The sequence below is a fragment of the Syngnathus typhle genome, linkage group LG15 (genome assembly GCF_033458585.1).
Source record: "Syngnathus typhle isolate RoL2023-S1 ecotype Sweden linkage group LG15, RoL_Styp_1.0, whole genome shotgun sequence".
Taxonomy (NCBI): Eukaryota; Metazoa; Chordata; class Actinopteri; order Syngnathiformes; family Syngnathidae; genus Syngnathus; species Syngnathus typhle.
The window spans coordinates 10554578-10574476 of NC_083752.1; the positions used below are offsets into that span (position 1 = coordinate 10554578).

Below are 19899 nucleotides of genomic sequence, written 5' to 3' on the forward strand. Positions count from 1 at the left end.
ACCTGAGGACCTTTATTTCCCTTTGATCCTATAATGAAAATGTCAAATTAGTACTAGGTGTTGGAATGTAGATTTACGCTGCAATTACAAAAGCAACATGATGCCCTAAGGGACCTTACTCAAGTGAAATGAGAGTGTGATCTATATCTATATTTAGACACACACATGCGCACGCACGCACACATAGTGTGAGAGAGAAAAAACAGTCAGTTTACTTTTTTCAAATAAAAGATGCCCAATGGCACCGGCATCCCGCGCGTCAGCACCATCCTTATGGGGAGCATCTAAAAAACAAAGACAAATTAAACAGCAATACTTCATGAAGGAGAGGGAACGAAAAGAGAGAGAGATTAATCTTACAGCAGAGACAATGCCAACTGTTGTAAAGAGGACACCCTCCTCATGGGAAATGTCCTTCAATGGTTTGGTGACACTTGAAGGGTACAGGAGAGCTGTGCCCTTCTCCTCAAAATGGGCCGGCACCTCCATCGTCCCAGCCACATAGATGGAGGTGTTGTGCCGGGAGAGGAGGACCCCTTCCTCTCTTCCCCGGCCAAAATTTATAAAGCGGAATGTACCTCCGACAGAGACGTCGGAGGCTAAATTTGGAAACAAAATAAATTTACAAAGACGGTGGCCGTCACAGAGCGCCACTACTGTGTTGCAGTGGGAGGCCCTGGCCTCCACTGTCCCATCCCCTTTTAAGACCCATCGTGAGTACTTTGTAATTGTTTTTAAGGCCACTACTTTGGCCGTGAGCGCCGCCGGCAACTGGTGGGTCCATAGGTTTTCCATTCTGAAAAAAAATGAAAATAATAACTGATCATCAGAGACATAATTACTACAGCACTTATATATGGTTTAATTAGTCTACATGATGACAGAAATTGGTTATAAAATAACAGCCCTACCCCTTTGGAAGCACAATGGTTAATGTCCTAAATGGCTATTGTTTAATTGTTTTTCTATCTATCTATCTATCTATCTATCTATCTATCTATCTATCTATCTATCTATCTATCTATCTATCTATCTATCTATCTATCTATCTATCTATCTATCTATCTATCTATCTATCTATCTATCTATCTATCTATCTATCTATCTATCTATCTATCTATCTGTTTATTTATGTATTTATGTATTTATTTATTTATTTATTTATTTATTTCCAATGGACTACTTCCAGTTTTGTGTATTTTGGAAGATGTTAAGAGTTGACTCCTTTGATCTACAATTTCATCCCCTACATATTTTGGAAGCTCATATGTTGGCACCTGTGCATTTGTTCCCACGGTAAGCAAAGACTGATTTTCTATTTGTTATAGTGAAATAAACATCTGCATACTACTGCCAGAAACGGTGGTGAGAGTTGACTCTGATCTAGCCGCGCAACACGCATGATTGACAGCGCCACGTTTTTTTTTTTCTGGCCGCGCACTAGTTCTCAGGCTTTTTTCCCACACGTGGTACAGATCAAAAGAGGTGTCCACGGCCTTGTTAAGGCGGCATCACAATGTTAGAACACGGATAGACCAATATTGCGCATTTTTTAATTGTACAATTAAGTTTATACAATATGACTCGGATTATTTGCTCATTTCGTTTTAGAGTCCGCACTACTGAATGATATTTATTGAAGACAAGATGTACATTCACTGTCTGTCTCAAAAACTAAACCATATGAAGAAATATATTGTTCGAGAGATGCTTACTAATGGATCCATTTTTTTGAGGACATAGGTATAATAGATATAATAATATAGATTTTTAAGGTTATAGGGCTCATTTAATAGTTTTACACTTGCCGTCGTGCGCGAGGTTTATTTCGTTTCTTTTTCTTTCCTTGAATTCCAGCTAGCTGTTCTTCAACCAAATCGGTACAATTGTTATTAAACATTGTAAGAAACGGACCTGAAGACGTCTGACTCAAATTCGAATTTGAGTCAGACGTCTTCACGCGGAAAAGTGAGGATGTTACTTAATTTTCACCCAGTTTAAAGTAGTAAATACTAATTTACACAGTAACACAATGGTTTACAGTACAACAATAGACTACAAAGTGTTTATAAATGTTTTGGGAAAATCGGATTTCGGATTGGGCTGACATTGTTAAAAAGCGACTTACCTTTTCGACGTGTGGGAAAGTCTGATGGGAACTTGTGTGCGCCCCAATATCTTTGCGGGTAGTGGGAAATTTCAGTTACAGTGCACGCTAAACAGATATGCCACATTTGCATATGCAATCGATAAAAAGAGTGTCAGACACACATTCTATAAAAAGAGTGTCAGACACACATATCCCTGTAAATTCGTCTGAAATGTGACTAAACGATTGAGTGAACATGTTTCAGCATTTTAAGATGATGTTAATGATATACTACGATCACAGTCCTTGTGAATTCCGATTTCTATGAACGTAACACAACCCCCAACTCCGCCCCCATGCATCGTTAATATGATATTAATTACACACGGAAGAAAGACAAATACTAACTGCTAAACACATCATGTGAAATGTGATTATACGATCGAGAGCTGTCAGTCATGGTGAAAACATATTTTCGACTACAATTCTGATCGCGATTCTAAATGTCATTCTCTGCGGCCAGATGTCGTTCACCAAATATAAATTGGCAATTACTACGTGGTGAAATACATGGGCATATGAACATAATGAATTAGTATTCTTAAACGAATAAATGTCTGATTTGTGTATTTTGTAAGTTGCTGAATGTTGACTCTTATCTAGCAGCGCAAATCTGCGTGTACGCGACTTTTCTAAAATTTAGAAAAGGTATGTAGACTCAAATGTCTAGTAAATGAAATGTGAGGATATTGGAATACTTAATTAATTTTCACAAAGTTTAAAGTGGCGAGTAATAATTTCCACTGTAACACAGAAACGCAATTGTTTACAGATTACCGGCCCTGATTGGCTACCATAACGCTGCCTTAGCAACCGCTCACATAATTGGGCGCTGCCTTAGACAACCGCTCACGTAATTGGGCGCTGCCTTAGCCAATCGCTCACCGATTTATTACGTTAACCCGGAAAGTCCTGATTTTGGGACGAAATAGTTTTGTTGTTTTTTTTTAATCAAAGAAGTAATACAAGAAATAATATAAATAACCTTCAGAAACTCTGAAAAGGTATGAATAAATTGGGCTTGACTCGAAAGTGTTCAAATTCATGTTTAAATATTGGAAACAAAATATAATAAATCACACACGAGAAGAAAAAAAATTGTGCTTTTTGGGACGAAATACAGTTTTTTTTAATCGAATCAAAGAAGTAATGATAACTTTCAGAAACGCTGAAGACATACAAATAAAAACATATCAAGTATTTTACTGATTCAATAGATAATAAACATAAAAATGATTAACGACAACGAACAAAGACTTGAATGAGTTCAAACTTATGTTTAAATATTTTCGGACTGAATACAATGTTGATGGTTTTTTGCTGAATCAAACATGTAATGCTAGAAATAATGTAGATAACTTTTAGAAACTCTCAAGAAATAACAAAAATAATAATTAATAAACATAAAAATGATAAACGACAACAAACAAAGAACAAGAACAAACAAAAACAGAAAACATATCAAATGTTTTACTGATTAAATAAATAAACACAGTGATGATAAACAATAATGAATTAAGACTTAAATGTGTTCAAATTTTCGTGTAAACATTTGACACACTAAACATAATGAACCAAACGCAAGAAAAGAAAAAGTGTGCTTTTTAGGACAAAAATGCAGTATGATTCTTTTTCCAGCTGAATCAAAGACGGCAGTGGGGCAAAAATATGCCATAAAGGAAGTCATGCTTGTGCATGGGGATGCTATTTTGTATTTTGAATGTTATGTGAAGGGGCACTGGGTAGCACGTCCGCCTCACAGTTAGGAGGGTGCGGGTTCGATTCCACCTCCAGCCCTCCATGTGTGGAGTTTGCATCTTCTCCCCGGGGTGCGTGGGTTTTCTCCGGGCACTCCAGTTTCCTCCCACATCCCAAATACATGCTTGGTAGGCCGATTGAAGACTGAAGTGCACACCCGCGACCCCGTGGGGACTAAGCGGTTCAGAAAATGGATGGATGGATGTTATGTTAATTTCAGTGTTGTTTTTTAAGAGTTTAAGTGGAACATGATTGTAGACGCTGTTATACAAAAGATAATGCAAACATAATGTGAGGCAAATATATAATAAATAAATAAATAAATAAATGAAAAAATAAATAAATAAATAAATAAATGAGAACAGAAAACAGACTGTATCTGAGGCTTAGTAGAGTAAAATCAGAGGCTTCCGACTGTTAAAGGCCAAGCTGTTCTTTGTCAGCATTTCTGGATGCGTGTAAAACCACAGGCAAGACCCAAGAACATACTAAAAAAAACATGAAAGAGGTGTTGAGGAAAAGGAGGAAAATGCTTCATGAAAATGTTCCTTGTTGGTTACTCACAGAAGAATCAGAAGAAGTCCTGTGTGTTACCATGCTGGTTTGCGAGTTTGTGTTTCATGATGCTGGCCTCCCTTGTACAGGTTTTTTTTGAAAGGCTTGGCTCTCCCTGTGCTATAATATAACATCATAATTAATTCATATTTAAAAATCACATTACAATACAGTCATACATCAAGCATATGTACAACTTGTGTCCATCTTGAGTGAATGATATGAACACATTCAATTTGGAATGACAATTACTTACGTGTTGCTTGGAGTCAATAGAAAAGGAGAATAACACTGGTCCCATGGATCTTCTTAAAATTTCGGTCATTTTTTTGGCGAGACAGGCCAGGTCTCATCAAGGCTGAGTACCAAGGTGGCCAAGGTGGTCTAGACATGTGGAGCCACACGCAACATAAAAAACTGAAGAAGAAAAAACATAGAGGTGGTTGAGGACACGAGTTGAAAAAGACATTCAAAATTAAAGAGAGTGTTTTGTGACAATAGTCAATAATAATTGGCTACTTACAGAGGAATAAGAAGTCCTGCTTCTTGCCACCATCTCTCTCTCTCTCTCTCTCTCTCTCTCTCTCTCTCTCTCTCTCTCTCTCTCTCTCTCTCTCTCTCGTGTATCATCAAAGCTCCAACTTGGTGTCGTGGAGCCACACCAGCATCTCTGGTCCCAGGTCGAAGAGGCCGGTCTCTGAGGGTGGTCTATAAAGGGGGCAGGTGTTGATGATGTGGTCGGCTGTCTGCTCGGGAGCGCCGCACTCGCATGCCGCACTGTCCGCATGCCGCACTGTCCGCCAGTCCCCACTAGACATGTTGAAGCGGCCAACACCAGTTCTTAAGCGGTTCAGTGTGGTCCACTGCTGGCGAGGTAGTTCGTCTCCTCCTATGGCGCCGTCTCCTGGTTCCCAGACATAACGGTGCATGAGGGAGGGGCCAGCTGCCTCCCACTCCAGCTTCCAAGCTGCCACCAGCCAGGCATCTCTGGAGATGTCTTCAGGGATGGAATTGAGCATCTCTTGTGCTGCCATGTTGTAGGGGTGGCGTGCCTTGAGTCTGCTTGGGAGTCATTGGTCCATGATGAATGTTTTTGCATGCTCAAGGTCTTTGTGGAGAAAAAAGGACAATCCAGCTAAATTGATTGAAAATGTATGATTCTACAGAGGGCTTACACAAGCTTAACTATAAATTACAACATGTTACAATGTTATAATTACATTACAATAAGGTGATATGTCATGCCTACCTCTGGCCTCCATTCTGGGATGAACTGCTTTCGCCAGATAAAAACTGTTAAAATACAAAAGAGTGAATAGCAGCATTTAGTGTCTTTAGAAAGAGAGGAAAAAACATGTTTCATGACGAGCAACTTACCTCATCTGTTTTCTGTTCTCGCCTGGTGATTATGACATTCAAAAAAATTCAAAATAAAAGTTCAAAACAATTAAAAAATTAAAATGTAAAAGGCCTTCCCTTAACTCATCTTTAAAATTAGATTGTAAAATAAAGGTTTAAAAGGTTAAAATTTGATTGTAAAATAAAGGTTTAAAAGGTTAAAATTTGATTGTAAAATAAAGTTTTAAAAGGTTAAAATTTGATTGTAAGATAAAGGTTTAAAAGGTTAAAATTTGATTGTAAAATAAAGGTTTAAAAAGTTAAAAAGTCTCCTCTCAACCATAAGTTAATTTAAAAAGTTAAAAAGTTAAAAGTTTTAAAAGTTAAAATTTTAAAAAAATAAAAGTAACATTTTTAAAAATTAAAACGTTAAGTTAAGGGAAGGCTTTTTAAAAATAAAAAGTTGAGTTAAGGGAAGGCTTTTTAAAAATTAAAAAGTTGAGTTAAGGGAAGGCTTTTTGAAATTTTAAAAAGTCTTTGCCTTCCCTTAACTCAACGTGATTCCTCACCGACCCCCAACCACTATTCCATCTCAACCTATAGGACTATCTTCCCACCATAGACATGAGGTCCTATCTGCAGGTTTCTTTCATTTGTCATTTTGAGCAACCTTCGCCCCAGATCCCATCTCACCTAAAGGCAACAAATCACCCACCACATCCCACCACTAATATTATACACTTACGACAACGTTCACGTTCTGATTTCCATCCTTTTTGCAAATGCTGAACCACATGATTTAGCTGTGACTTACCTTTCAGTGGCCAAAACACAGAAAACAGGATTGTGATAGCTGTAGTACGTTTGCAAGACACCTGAATGAAGAGCACACTGAGGTCGAGAGACAAAAATTAAGTCAAGCAATGTGTTTTTGTCAGTGGTAGCAGTGGTTATGAGTTGCGTGTAACCTGTTGAGCGAAACAAATCGAGAATGGGCTTGAATGAGGCAGATAGCATATCTTCATTAAAATCTCCACATACCAAGATCTGATGATGGTCCATTACTTCAAGGTACCGCAAGAGATTTCCCAAGCTTGGCAGAAAAGTGCGCAGACTGTTGCCTGGAGGCCTGTAAACGGCAGCAATCAACACATTGAGGGGAGCTTCAAGTTTCACCACAACAAATTCAATGTCGGTCACACCCTGTATGTATTTCTTTTCCTGGGCTGCAATGTGACTTTTGACACAAATACCTACGCCGCCACCAAGTTTCGTTGCCAAGTCAGGACAGTTTGTGTAAGAATCTCTTCGGTTCCTGTGAAACATTGTGAAGCCTTCCAAGCAGGCACGTCCATCAGCCACAGATCCTTGAAGGTGTGTCTCTGTGAAGCACAAAACATCAGCAAAGTGCAGCTCGTGGTGGCACCTGATGTCCTGCACATGACAAGACAGCCCTTCGGTGTTATGATGGACGACAACCAGGTGATTTGCTCGATCTACCGACGGCATCACGTGAAGGAGTGGCATGACGCTCTCCAAAGAATCCTCTGCCATCTCAGCAAGAGCAGCAGTGATTTCTGGATTTGCATGAAGTCTTCTCTCGTCCATATGCAGAATGTGCAGACCGCTGAGCGAGGTCACTCTACTCAGAGCTACGTACCCCATGCCGTGTTCGAAAACGCCTTTCAGCGAAACAGCAGCCTCTGATGTTGTCATGCCTTGTACCTTGTGGATCGTGCAGGCAAAAGCAAGCTTGATGGGAAACTGTCGGCGCGTCACTCCAGGCTTTTTCAGCTTCTCCTCCTGTCTGTCAATGTACACACGGTTAGCGGCACGCGCTGTGTTACTCACATGATCAAGTTCCAACCCAACTTTCTTTACGCGGGCTTCATTCGGATAGTTGACCAATTCCACAATTTTTCCAAACGTCCCGTTGCACAGACCTGCTTGAACATCAAAATTACGCGTGAGCATAACACGAGCACCGAGGGCAACTCTGATCGAGTCCGGGAGCTCGCTCTTAGCGCCTTGCACAGGGAAAGTTTGCCTCGCCATTCTGCCGGTTTGTTTGTCCTTCTTGTAGTCATCTGCATCAATTTGTACAATGTCCTTATGAAGCAGATCCAGCATCGCAGAGTTATGGCCATCTACCTGTTTATTGGTGGCAAAAACATGCAGAATATGACTTGGACACATTTCTGGAGAAGTGTACCTCGTAGCAAGAAGAGCTCTGTCCAGTTCCGAAAGTTCATCAGACTTTTCTTTCACCCGGAGTCGGTTCAGCAGTTCGGCAAAGGCAACATCGTCTTTCTGCCTCATGATGGCGGTGAGCGTGATCTTTTTGAAGTTGTCACGCCAGTGGTCCAGCCGAGTGGGATCGTACACGCATAGCGGTTTGGACTGTCTCACGGGAGGGAGCTGAAAGAAATCTCCAACAGCAAGAACAGACATGCCACCAAAAGGTAAATTGATGCCTTTGATTTGTATCAACCTGGCATTCACGTAGGCAAAGAGGTCTTTGGACACCATGGAAATCTCGTCGATGATGAGTATTTGGGCGATCGACAGCTCGGCTCTGACTTCGTCCAGTTTATTGCCCAGGCCGTGGTACGGGGGTTTGAGACTTCTCGGCAGTTTGAGCAGACAATGCAAAGTTGTCCCAGAAATGTTGAATGCCGCCGTGCCAGTGAAGGCTGCGAGAACGACCGTCTGTTTGGAAATGTCGGCCTCCTCAGCCAGTCGTGGTAGTCTTTGCAGTATTTTGGTAGCCTCGGTGTAGATACACTTAATGAGATGCGATTTGCCGGTCCCGGCGCCACCGTTGATGTGGTAGAAGAACTGCTCGATGGGCTTTGAGCTACACACACGTTTTATGCACCAATCTCTGACCTTGTAGAAAACAGACGCTTGCTTTTGGTTCAGGTTCCGATACATGTCACGTAACACTGCGGGATCGATGGCAGCAGCTTCTGTCGCAATGGAAATTTCAGACGTTTCTGACCTTACGTTATAGTCCGGGACATTGTCCTCCACGTTGTCATTTGGTTCATCTCTTGCGTTGTTTTCCTCAATGCATTCGAGTCTTTGCAACTCGCTCTCAGGAGCCAGGTGGCACCATTCGTTTATGACGAGCCCGCTCTCCTCCACCTCTTGGATGGCATCGTCAATGTCTTTACTGTGCTTCTCATACCTTTCTCTGTTCCTGTTGACAATTTCGCACACACGCTCCACAGAGTCGTTATATGGTAACTGTACACAGGCATGATCATGAAACAACTGATATGAGGGACAGCGTTCAGATTTTAACTGGCAATTAGCACGATGAGGCAGGTACAGCTTGAGCAAGGAGCAGTAATATTCCTCTGGATTCTTTTGTTCAGAGAATTTGCAGTATTTGATGACCGCAGCTTTTTCTTTTCTTTTCTGGACAAAGCCCATGTCGTTCAGCAGAGGCAAAACATTTTTGCCTTTTACCTGTTTTCCATAAACAATTCTGCATGTTGATGCAAAATCGGCCAAGCACATCACTTCAAAGTCCTTCGTTTGGGGTCTGCTTTTATATTTGTCTGGCAGGCCAGTCATCCACACTTCATGAGACTCCTGCGTTTTGCCCTCAAGGAGCGAGAGAGGATAACTCATTTTCAGCGGATTGTCACTCGTTTGTACAAATACCACACTGCGAGAGGACTGTTTCATATGCAAGCCGCACGCGCGTGCGACACACTCCTGAGCACTCACTTCTCTTTTCTTTGAGTACGCTTGCATGATTTGTTTCATTTCATCGCTCTCATTGACATTTTCATTGCGTGAGTTTTCAATAACAGACTTCAGGTATTGACTCAGACCGTGTTCAGCTTTGCTGATGTAGCTGCAGATGTATGAGATGCACGAAAAGGCATTCAGAATGTACTGGATGTCCAAGTTGGCATCCCAGGCAAGAAGCAAATGGCGGTTGTAGTTGTTCACCCAGCAGTCTTTTGGATCTCGCTTGAGCACAACAGAACTCTTTGAGGCGGTCATGTACAAACATTCCACGTACTCGGCGTCAGTGAGCTCGCATTTAGCCAAAAGCTGCGGCAAAGTCAGGGATGAGGTTTCGGGTTCATTCAGCAAACGCTGCACACGAACAAGCTTGTCATTTGCCACCACCTGCTTCTCCTTGTGTTGATCTTGATTTTCACAGGCTACAGGTGTGATGATCATTGTGGTTTCGCACGGTGGTCTGGGAAAACCAAATCGGCAGTTTGCACCTTGGTGTTTGACGCACGTTTTGGTGTGACCTTTGCTGTGCATCTGAACTTCTGTGACTTTTTTATACAACTCGGGTTCCTTTTCTGGGTCCGGCAGCTGAGCCGAGATGTAGCGGGACACAAAATCGCAGATGGCTCCTTCTGAGGCTTCCTCAAATACAGGGGCATCTTTAACCCATATGAGGCAATGAATGTGAGGACTTCCTCTGTGCTGAAACTCCAATCGGTAAAAGTAGTCGACGACTTCACCAATCGGTCGTGCCGGAGAGAGGATCAAATCTCTGAACAGAGCTTCCACACGTTTGTCAAACATGCGCATTGTCGTCACTGGATTGCTGCGTAGAATTTCACACTTGGTGGCCCAGTCAAGTTCAGCAAAATCCACCACCTCACCTTGTTGCGCTTTAATGGCAGTGATGACCTCTTCCCAACGCATTTCGGCAGCAGAAAATGTGCAAAAGAATGTGGGTGTACCCAGCTGTCGGATCATTGCAAAAAGATCTTTGGTGGTTCTTTCCCAATAGGCTGGCGTGCCTCTCAGGGGCGTCATGAAACGGACTGCATCTTTGCTGTGCACCAGCTTTTCAACTTCACGTTTGTCCTGCAGCATAGCATTGTTTATCCTCCGACCATCCCTGGTAAAAGGTTTACCTTTGCGTAGCTGGATTCTCATGCTTGATGTTGCCAGGTAAATTTCAATCACAAACTGAGCAAAAAACAAATAGTTTGTATCACGAGCAAAACGTTCATCCACACAACACAGACGTGTTTTGAAATATTTGCTTGGTGTGACTTTTACTTGTCTCTCTTCATCAAGGGTGTTTTTTCCGGTTGGAAATTGCACTGGAAATGCCATGGCCTCAAGTTTGGGAGTCCTGAAAAAGCTTACGGGGTTATTTCTTTCTGCAGGAGCCACACAGTAAATGCCTTGAGTAAAACTCATAATTTCCTCTGACACATCATTTGGTTGGAGACATGACTCCAGGATAACCCCACCGTTTGGTGCATCACCTTCGTCCACATTTTCAGCACACTGTTGTTGCTGCACATTACCACGTGCATCGTTCTGTGAGTCACTGTTCAATTCACAGAGAGCATCCCTCTCAAATGTGTGGATTGCCTCGAGGTCTTCCTCATTGTAGTCACTTTCGTTCATTTCGTCTTCATCAGAGCTGCTCTCATCATCAGTGAGCGTCGGGTCACAAAGGTCAGCATCGTCGCGGATGGTGATGTTTCTGTACTGCGGATGAATTTGTTTCAGTTTTATCAGGGCACTCATTAGCTTGGACCAAGTGACAGTTTGAAATATCTGATGCCCTTTGTAACAAAGTCGTCTCTTCAGTTTCACTCTCAACACCTGAGACCTACTTCTTAGTCTGGGCAAGACATTGACCGTTTCTTCCACTTCAGATGGTACACACACAACATTCCCACGAATGGCTCGTTGTTGACCCTTTGGCAGAGGCACAATTTTGGCAAATGAAATGCATTTTGAAACAAGATGTCTTTCCAGAATATTCAGATCACACAGTTCAGTGGGAATGTCTGCAAGTTGGAGATTGTTACTTACAGCAAGTGCTGGCATTTTACCATCTTTGAGATGTGCATGGCAGGTGTGACATATCCACTCCATTTTTCTCTCATCCGGTACTTTGCAGCATGTGTTACATTCACGATTACAAATATGAACAAACCTTCGTGTGAGACAACTTGCAACAACGTCCTTGTTTTTCTTATATTTGGTCAGCTGGCGTACTTGATTGGGAAATAATGCTCTGTGGCAAACTGTGCAAACAAAAGTCGGTCCATTTTTTACCAGAGCTTGGAATAGCGCAACAGCTTTCATGATTGCATGGTCGTTTCTCTCTTTGCATAATCTGTTGATGACTTTGTATTTTTGTAGCAGTTTCATTGCAGTTGTCCTCGTAGATGAATCATGATTGGCTTTCCAGCGCAAACTCATGTTTTCCTTCTGCTTGGCTCTGAAGGCAGGGTCATGTGCGTAACGTTCTTTGATGTAGGAACGCTGTTTGCGCCTAAATTGATCGTCATGAACATATCGCTGCTTGATAAAGGACTGCTGTTTGCACCTAAATTCATCGTCATGTGCATATCTCTGCTTGATATAAAAGCGCTGTTTGCGCCTAAATTCATCGTCATGTGCATATCTCTGCTTGATATAAAAGCGCTGTTTGCGCCTAAATTCATCATCATGACCATATCTCTGCTTGATATAAAAGCGCTGTTTGCGCCTAAATTCATCGTCATGTGCATATCTCTGCTTGATATAAAAGCGCTGTTTGCGCCTAAATTCATCGTCATGTGCATATCTCTGCTTGATATAAAAGCGCTGTTTGCGCCTAAATTCATCATCATGACCATATCTCTGCTTGATAAAAAAGCGCTGTTTCCGCCGAAATTCACCATCATGACCATACCTCTCCTTGATAAAGGAACACTTTTTGGTCCGAAATGTATCATCGTGATTGTACCTCTGACTGATGTAGGCGCGCTGTTTCATCTTAATTGTGTCATGTTTGCGATAGCGGTCGACTGCGAACGACTTTTGTTTTACACGGAAATCAGAGTCTTGCTGGTAGCGGGTCACGATGTAAGACTTTTTACGTTGTCTAATCTCTGGAGTTTGGCAGTATCTTTCCTTACTTTTCATGTTTGAGTTTATTCGCCTTGTTTCTTGTTTTGTGAGTCTCGCCATAGCATTATCAATTATCTTTTCTTGGGCTTGAGTTCGTCTCTGAAATGTTTTCCTTTTGGATTTTGCAATTTTCAACACATCTCGTGTTTGTTTTTGCTGTGTACATACCTCACTATTGTCATGTACCCCTTCAATGGACTCGGGTTTGCTCGCACATGGTTTGGACTCACCCGTCACCATACGCTGTGTCATCTCAGCAGCAGACTTGCTTAACAAATCATTGTGTGTTGTCATAAGAGATGATTCTGCATCAATCGCCATTTCACGGTCACTTGCATCGTCAACAGGTTGAAACCTTACCGGCATCAATTCATATTGAGTAGTGGGAGCTGCACCAGCCAGAGTGAAAACCTGTATGAGCTTATCTATCAGATCGTTCAAACATGTAAAAAGCATCATGACAGCTGTACCACGCGGTGCACCGGAGGGCGGAGGGAGCCCATCACGTTCTCTGGCGTGTGGATCAAAATAGCCATATCTGCCTTGGTGGTTTCGGAAAACAGCAATAAACAATGAATTCATAACCAAAAGAGCATAATTTACCTCTGACACCAGGCACTGAAGTCCGTCACAGAGCATCATAAATGCCACATCAGCAATAGCGGAATTGAAAAGACCATACATTGACTGATACTTTATTAACACATGCTGTTTGTGCAAGCCGTTCACAATGGATGGGATTTCATCGGTTGCCAAATGATGATGTTCGTACCGTCCTTCTGCTTTCAGCACAGCCACAGTAGCCACATAGAGCTCATTGCCTCGATCGAGAACAAGGTCCAGGTGAGCACTGGTCACATTCTCTATCTCCTGCAGGAAAGCTAGAAATGTAGCAGAGTTTGCAGCACACTGACTGTTTCTGGAATCGGCATACTTTGGATGATCTTGACTGTAGGATGCCAAAACACATGTTACAGGATCATGAGATGTAGACATCATTACCTCCATAGAGTTTTCAGGTTCAATGGCCATCAATTCTTTGGCAGTTGTTGGTTTATCTGCACTTCCAGAGTCTGTGTTGTTTTTACGCTGTTGCCAGCTTACCTTGGCAGCTTGCGCCTTCTTGCTTTTGCGTGGCATGGCTCGTGTCTTTTCTCAATTGGATTCCACACAACAGGTAATAAAGAAGTCTCAACAGTCAGGCCCCGATGCAAGGGGATATATTTCAATGCACAGCCCAAAAAGGGTTTTTGTCTTATCCACAAGTCAGATTGTCTTATCCACAAATCAGATTGTCTTATCCACAAGTCAGATTGTCTTATCAACACCACAAGATGGACAGTGAGTGAAAGAAGTCAGAGACAAAAGGTGGAGCAGCGATAAAGAGGGTTGGGGTGGGTTGGGGTGGGTTGGGACTCAGTCGGCAGCCTGGGTAGAAGGGGTACAAAAAGCATAAAAGTCAACCACAGTGTTTAAACATTTGTTACAACGGTACCATCTTTCTACTTCTCTTGTAATTCACGTCAGCTTTAAAAATGGTGGCACTGCAACCTTATTTTTACTGTCACTGCTGAACCGCCGTATACTAGAAATTGACTTAAATTAAATTTGCATGACAATTTTTAATAAAATGTGAAATTCGGTTAGCAATGCTTTGCAGAAAAACATGTTTATTATGTGGCCACATAAAATGAATGATAAAATGCACAACAGTAAATGCTAAAAGATTGTAATATTCCTAACAAGAGCATTTGTACATTAAATGTATAAACGCATTAACAAACAGGTGACAGGATCTCTGCATCTAATTGTATGTTGTACAAAGAACAAACAGCATTTTTTACAGTTAAACATCACTATGAAACTTTTACTGCATAATGGGTGGAAGCATGGTTAGCTGGCTGGATATGATCGGCACTTCACCTTTGGTCAAAGCGAATGAACTCTGCAAACAGAGACAAAAAGAGAATCAGTTATTGTACTTGAACATACAAAATGTTGCAGGACTATTTAAAATATACACATATATTTATATTTTAAATATTTCTAGCACACAATCTACTTAAACAAAATTAAGCAAGAACAGAACATAATCATCTGAATATGATTCACTTCAAACACATCCACACAGTGGTCACAACTGGGGATGCTCCTGCCACCATACAAACCAATGATACAAAAAATGAGGAATAGTCGCTATTTGCACACAACACGACAGAAGAGTCACAATTTATTAGAAAACCCAAAAGGTGACCTTATTAGCGTTTGAGTAAAAATCAAGAGCATGAAGAAAGAATTATTTTGTTGCCGCAAAAACTATAAATCTGTCTGAAAACTAGTTAGTGAAATTAAATAATCATAAGCCACGCCTTACCTGATCAAAGCAGTTCAACTGCATAGAGAGGAAGAGAGAGAAATCAGTTACTGTACTTGAGCATACATTTCCATCAAATGTAAAACTTTTAAAAACATTTTTAAATACAAACAAATATTTTGGTTTGGGAATTTTAAATATTTCTTGCACACAAACTCTACCTATCAAAAATAAGATACAATACAGCATACAAACGTGAATCTTCTTATGTTTGGAGAAAATGTTCAAACTTCCACAGAACCCACAATACACTTTTAACACATCCGCAAAATGGTCAGAACCATGGATGCTCCTATGATGACGATCAGCCAATTTTCATGAATATTTGTGTAATTCAAACATATTATATTAAAGACGCCATGCCTTTCTGCCGTAGAGAAATTACAATGGCGACCGTAGGTGTATTGACTTTATAAACTTTATAACCACTTAAACGAAACACATTTGGATTCAGAAAATCAGTCAATTGCAGTCTAGCTCGGCAGGTATTCAATGGCCGTTTAATGTTTCAAAATGTGAGGGGTTGATGTATGAAATTATAATGTTGACAAACAAGTGTGACTCTTGCAGTAATTTCGATAATCGATTTTATATGTCTTTTTTCTTTTGTTGTTTACGCTGCAACAAGCGACAGCACCACATCAGGTTTTTAATGTCACTTGGATGACACCTAGTGTTCAAATTGGGAAGCAACAGTTTGTGTCAAGCACCACCACAACAAACGTTGTAATGTATGCCAAATTTCTCCCACAAAAAAAACTGGAATCTTTGTGATAGTATTTTTTCAGAGCCCTTTCTATGTAACACCAAAACCTACTTTCTCTTTAGTCTTGTATTTTCAAAATTCTTTAAAAATCATGAGCACGAAGAAAGAATTTTGTTGCCACAAAAACTATAAATCTGTCTGAAAACGTCTGATGCCATTAATGAAAATAAATAATCATAATCCACACTTTACCTGATCAAAGCAATTCACCTGCATAGAGAGGGAGAGAGAGAGAGAGAGAGAGAGAGAAAATTCAGTTACTGTACTTGAACATAAATGTAAATTTTTTTAAAATATATTATTTTTAAATACAAACAAATATTTTGGTGTGGGAATTTTAAATATGTCTTGCACACAAACTCAACCAATGAAAAATAAGATACAATACAGCATAAAAACGTGAATCTTGTGTTTGGAGAAAATGTTCAAACTTCCACAGGGACTGCAGGGAGAAAGACGCCATGCATTTCTGCCATAAAGAAATGACCCCAAATGACCCCAGATAAACCGGAAGTGACACACAGCAACAGTCTCTGTCGTTGTTTGTCTACTAAACATCAAAATTTATTTATATTACAGTATGCGTAATAGTGAAAACCATTGTAAGATATATTTGTTGCATCCAAGTAAACGCAACGTAATACAACTACAATGTGACGTCATATTTGGTCGCCGATGTGTGGCCTACAAGTAAACACGAGGGTGGGGAAAACTACAATGTGACGTCATATCTGGTCGCCGTACTCACCGTAAAAGTCCCTATTGCGATTATTGAAAGAATCAAAGTTTAATATAAAATATTTAATTCGACACAGCCACCGCCTCTTAAGTTGAACCTATTTACGCCTATTGGACTCCGGGGCCGAGCTGCAACGAAGGTAGTTGCTATTGAACGTTTCGCTAATGCTAACTAGCTAGCGGCAATGCTTCACTGAAAAAATAAACCAACTAAACGACGACTTATGGAAAGCATCGCCGAAGCTGCCAACCAAACGGCGCACACATGAAACAATTTGGGAGCAGACAAACAGCACAACAGTAAACAATGTAACACTTAAATGTCTACACTTACTTTCTGGCAAACACGCACACAATCACAGCAACAGTCTCTGTCGATAACCGCCGTCTGTGACTGACCACTGCGCGCGGGCTGCAACAATCGCGATAAGCAGCTATAACTCACGCGAGACTTGGCGTGGTGACGTCACTTTCCAACGCAACAATTTAACCCCAAAATGTCCATTGATTTTTCAACATAGGATGCGTTGTTTGTCTACTAAACATCAAAATTTATTTATATTACAGTATGCGTAATAGTGAAAACCATTGTGTAAGATATATTTGTTTCATCCAAGTAAACGCAACGTAATAAAACTACAATGTGACGTCATATTTGGTCGCCGAATTGTGGCCTACAAGTAAACACGAGGGTGGGGAAAACTACAATGTGACGTCATATCTGGTCGCCGTACTCACCGTAAAAGTCCCTATTGCGATTATTGAAAGAATCAAAGTTTAATATAAAATATTTAATTCGACACAGCCACCGCCTCTTAAGTTAAACCTATTTACGCCTATTGGACTCCGGGGCCGAGCTGCAACGAAGGTAGTTGCTATTGAACGTTTCGCTAATGCTAACTAGCTAGCGGCAATGCTTCACTGAAAAAATAAACCAACTAAACGACGACTTATGGAAAGCATCGCCGAAGCTGCCAACCAAACGGCGCACACATGAAACAATTTGGGAGCAGACAAACAGCACAACAGTAAACAATGTAACACTTAAATGTCTACACTTACTTTCTGGCAAACACGCACACAATCACAGCAACAGTCTCTGTCGATAACCGCCGTCTGTGACTGACCACTGCGCGCGGGCTGCAACAATCGCGATAAGAGGCTATAACTCACGCGAGACTTGGCGTGGTGACGTCACTTTCCAACGCAACAATTTAACCCCAAAATGTCCATTGATTTTTCAACATAGGATGCGTTGTTTGTCTACTAAACATCAACATTTATTTATATTACAGTATGCGTAATAGTGAAAACCATTGTGTAAGATATATTTGTTTCATCCAAGTAAACGCAACGTAATAAAACTACAATGTGACGTCATATTTGGTCGCCGATTTGTGGCCTACAAGTAAACACGAGGGTGGGGAAAACTACAATGTGACGTCATATCTGGTCGCCGTACTCACCGTAAAAGTCCCGATGAAATAAAGACATTTATATACATACTATTGTGATTATTGAAAGAATCAAAGTTTAATATAAAATATTTAATTCGACACAGCAACCGCCTATTTACGCCTATTGGACTCCGGAGCCGAGCTCGACCAAGGTAGTTGCTATTGGACGTTTCGCTAATGCTAGCTAGCTAGCGGCAATGCTTCACTGAGAAAATAAACCAAATAAACGACTTCTTATGTAAAGCATCGCCGAAGCCACCAACCAACTGGCGCACACACGAAACAATCCGGGAGCAGACAAACAGCACAACAGTAAACAATGTAACACTTAAATGTCTACACTTACTTTTTGGCAAACACGCACACAATCACAGCAACAGTCTCTGTCGATAACCGCCGTCTGTGACTGACCACTGCGCGCGGGCTGCAACAATCGCGATAAGCGGGTATAACTCACGCGAGACTTGGCGTGGTGACGTCACTTTCCAACGCAACAATTTAACCTCAAAATGTCCATTGATTTTTCAACATAGGATGCGTTGTTTGTCTACTAAACATCAACATTTATTTATATTACAGTATGCGTAATAGTGAAAACCATTGTGTAAGATATATTTGTTGCATCCAAGTAAACGCAACGTAATAAAACTACAATGTGACGTCATATTTGGTCGCCGATTTGTGGCCTACAAGTAAACACGAGGGTGGGGAAAACTACAATGTGACGTCATATCCGGTCGCCGTGCGCCACCGTAAAAGTCCCGATGAAATAAAGACATTTATATACATACTATTGTGATTATTGAAAGAATCAAAGTTTAATATAAAATATTTAATTCGACACAGCAACCGCCTATTTACGCCTATTGGACTCCGGAGCCGAGCTCGACCAAGGTAGTTGCTATTGGACGTTTCGCTAATGCTAGCTAGCTAGCGGCAATGCTTCACTGAGAAAATAAACCAAATAAACGACTTCTTATGTAAAGCATCGCCGAAGCCACCAACCAACTGGCGCACACACGAAACAATCCGGGAGCAGACAAACAGCACAACAGTAAACAATGTAACACTTAAATGTCTACACTTACTTTTTGGCAAACACGCACACAATCACAGCAACAGTCTCTGTCGATAACCGCCCTCTGTGACTGACCACTGCGCGCGGGCTGCAACAATCGCGATAAGCGGATGTATCTAATCACTGCTCACGTTAAAGCGTCTTAAGGCTGGAAGACGCAAGGACTATATCGGTCAACGTTTGAAGAATATATGTCGTTTACACGCGCGCTAACAAGCTAACAGTAACAACCGCAGATGCTAGCGTGCTAACAATACCAAAAAGACGCACGGACCGTTTGAGGCTAAGTTGCCACACGCGCGGACAGACAAACACCAAATGGACATAAACATGATAGTGCTGTGAATGTTACCTTAATGAAGTCACAATTTGTTAGAAAACCCAAAGGGAGATCTTAATATTACAATTTGAATAGGACACATATTGAAAAGTTAGCGCAAATGTAGCTATTTGGGGCACTTAGTGTTGAGATAAGGTCACTTCCTGCTTGAATCGGGTCATTTCCGGTTTCTTTGGGGCACTTTTGGTTTAATTTAGGTCACTTTTGGTGTAGCAGAGGTACCTTCCGGTTTAGCTGAGTTCACTTCCGGTTTAAAAAGGTCACTTCCGGTTCATTTGGGGTCACTTCCGGTGTGATTTGGGGTCACTTCCGGTTTAGCTGAGGTCACTTCCGGTTTATTTGGGGTCATTTCCGGTCTAAAAAGGTCACTTCCTGTTCATTTTGGGTCACTTCCGGTTTGATTTGGGGTCACTTCCGGTTTACCAGAGGTCACTTCCGGT

At 41.3% G+C, this 19899-nt stretch overlaps 1 protein-coding gene across 1 annotated transcript; it reads right to left on the reverse strand.

Annotated features, from left to right (window-relative positions):
• Positions 1-271: 271 nt before the first annotated feature.
• LOC133168098 (uncharacterized) lies at positions 272-18459 on the reverse strand. The gene is made up of 6 exons (XM_061299354.1): positions 18388-18459; positions 16039-16056; positions 15081-15098; positions 14630-14651; positions 12489-14134; positions 272-284 (listed from the first exon to the last, which is right to left on the reverse strand). The coding sequence occupies exons 5-6, from the start codon at positions 13844-13846 to the stop codon at positions 272-274; spliced, it is 1371 nt and encodes a 456-aa protein (XP_061155338.1). The 5' UTR covers positions 13847-14134; positions 14630-14651; positions 15081-15098; positions 16039-16056; positions 18388-18459.
• Positions 18460-19899: the final 1440 nt, after the last annotated feature.